The sequence below is a fragment of the Cebus imitator genome, unplaced genomic scaffold (assembly GCF_001604975.1).
Source record: "Cebus imitator isolate Cc_AM_T3 unplaced genomic scaffold, Cebus_imitator-1.0 Scaffold137, whole genome shotgun sequence".
In the NCBI taxonomy this organism is placed as follows: domain Eukaryota; kingdom Metazoa; phylum Chordata; class Mammalia; order Primates; family Cebidae; genus Cebus; species Cebus imitator.
In genome coordinates this window covers 35450-37387 of record NW_016107452.1, presented here as the reverse complement: position 1 = coordinate 37387, position 1938 = coordinate 35450, and the positions used below count along the sequence as shown (strand labels likewise).

Genomic DNA, 1938 nt, shown 5'->3' with positions numbered 1-1938 from the left:
AACCAGGTCATGAATAACCTTGCATCCAGCATTTACTGACTTCCGCGACATTATGAAGGGAAGTGGGTAAATGGATTTATCATCTGAATGGCATGAGATGACTCCGTGTACCAGTCATCTCTATATACTATTTAGTTTGTCCAGGGACCCAAAGGACATGTCCCGGGGAGTGAGGGGTTAGCCAGGTTTATAGTAAGTTCTCTACAGAGGGCAGCACCATTTTCCAAATTTGGTCATTGAGTTTTAGAGACATTAAGCAATTTGCCTGAGGTCATCCCGCCAATGAACAGGGAAACCAGGACTTGAATCCTAGGTGCCCAGTGTTAAGTCAGCAGAAGATCCAGGCTGACCCCATTTGTGTGAATACAGAGAGGATGACAGAAGAAGATGCTGAGGTTCCTTGGAGATTACTGGAGACCGGCCTTAGCAAGCAGGTGATGTCAGTGAGGCGGGGGATCACTGCCTGGGCCTGGAGTGTGAGTGGTGACTCAGGGACTAAAGCTCCTTGGACCGAATCTGTGGACCTGGGATAATAAGAGCAACCCAACATTTATTGAGGGCTGACTGTACAGATTCACTGTCTCAGTTTTCCTCATCTCTAAATTGGGAATGACAACAAGAATAGTAGTGAGAATAATAAAAGATACGATTTATTGGGCATTTATTGCATAAAAAAATTTGTTCTGAGAGATACACACACCTTGGTGTTCCTCATCTTTAGCCTGGGAACAATAATAATAAATCATATGAACCACTTGCTCTTCACTAAATAGAGAGAAGCCTCTGATCTAAATAAGTCACACGTCTCAGGTCCCGTTCTCTAGGGATCAGGAATAGTGAATCATCACAACCCTATGTGAGAGTTGACATTCACTGACTATTCACTGCGCGCCAGGTCCTCTTCTACACACATTAGATAGGACCCAACTTGACTGGTCCCTGGCAACTCTCCAGTGTTGTCTCCCCTCCTGGTCTACCTCATTCCACTCCCACGCCAGCCTCCTCCAGAAGGCTCCTCAAACACAGCGAAGTGCAGCCTCACCTCACGGCCTTGGCATCAGGCATGTCTTCTGCCAGGCACACCGTTCCCCAGACGCCCACAGGGCTCACTCCCCTGCTTCTCCGCTCAGATACCACTTTCTAGGTGAGGCCTTCGCTGACTGCGCTGTTTAAAATCCAGGGTTTACAACAGTGCCTGGCACCCAGCAGGCAATTGGCAAATGCCTGCTTAGTCAATACTTGCTCAGTCAAGGGCAGCAGCCTGGTGTCGAGCGCCTTTGGAGTGGGGTTCCCAAGGCTGGGCTCCGGAGTGGTGGACACATTTAACAGGTGAGGTCAGTACAGATGCCCTGAGGAGGCCTAGGGGCTGCGACCCCAGACGAGGACCAGCAGGGCAAAAGCCCCGAGGGGACAGTGTTTGGAGTGTTTGAGAAGGGTGGAGAGGCAGCCTTGGCTAGAACCCAATATGTGAGGGGAGCTCAGGTGGGCGGCCAGGTCTCAGAGCCAGCGCGAGTTTCCAGAGATCACCGGAGATGCACAGGCCCCCAGAACCCGCATGGGTTAACACGCGCCCTCTAGGCCCTGTTGACAACATAGATGGTTTGGGAACTCGAGATGAGGCCGTGGGGCGGGTCCTGACACCCGCTTACTCGGTCTGAGCTCGGGAGCATTTTCCCAGCCTGGGTCCGGCGCCCGGGGCTCGCTGGTGGGCGGGGTCCGCCCGAGGCCCGGCCCCGCCCCGCCCCGCCCCGCCCCGCGGAGAGGCACAAACTCCACGGAGAACGTGAGCTCGGTCGGAAACGATCGCCTTTATTTTTGGACCGTCCGGGGGGAAGGTCAGGACTGGGCGGGTCCTGCTAGCCTAGGGGGCCTCAGGGTCAGCCACCGGCGGCTCCGGGTCCTCCACGTCGCGGGCGCCCGGGAGCTCCGTTCCGGCCT

General features: G+C 54.3%; 1 protein-coding gene across 1 annotated transcript in view; it reads right to left on the bottom strand.

Moving 5' to 3' along the window:
- Positions 1-1861: 1861 nt before the first annotated feature.
- SYCE1L (synaptonemal complex central element protein 1 like) overlaps positions 1862-1938 on the bottom strand; it is a 12406-nt gene continuing 12329 nt past the window's right edge. Inside the window, exon 9 of the mRNA XM_017541830.2 lies at positions 1862-1936. Within this exon, the coding sequence (XP_017397319.1) occupies positions 1862-1936 (75 nt within the window). The remainder of the gene's footprint in view (positions 1937-1938) is intronic.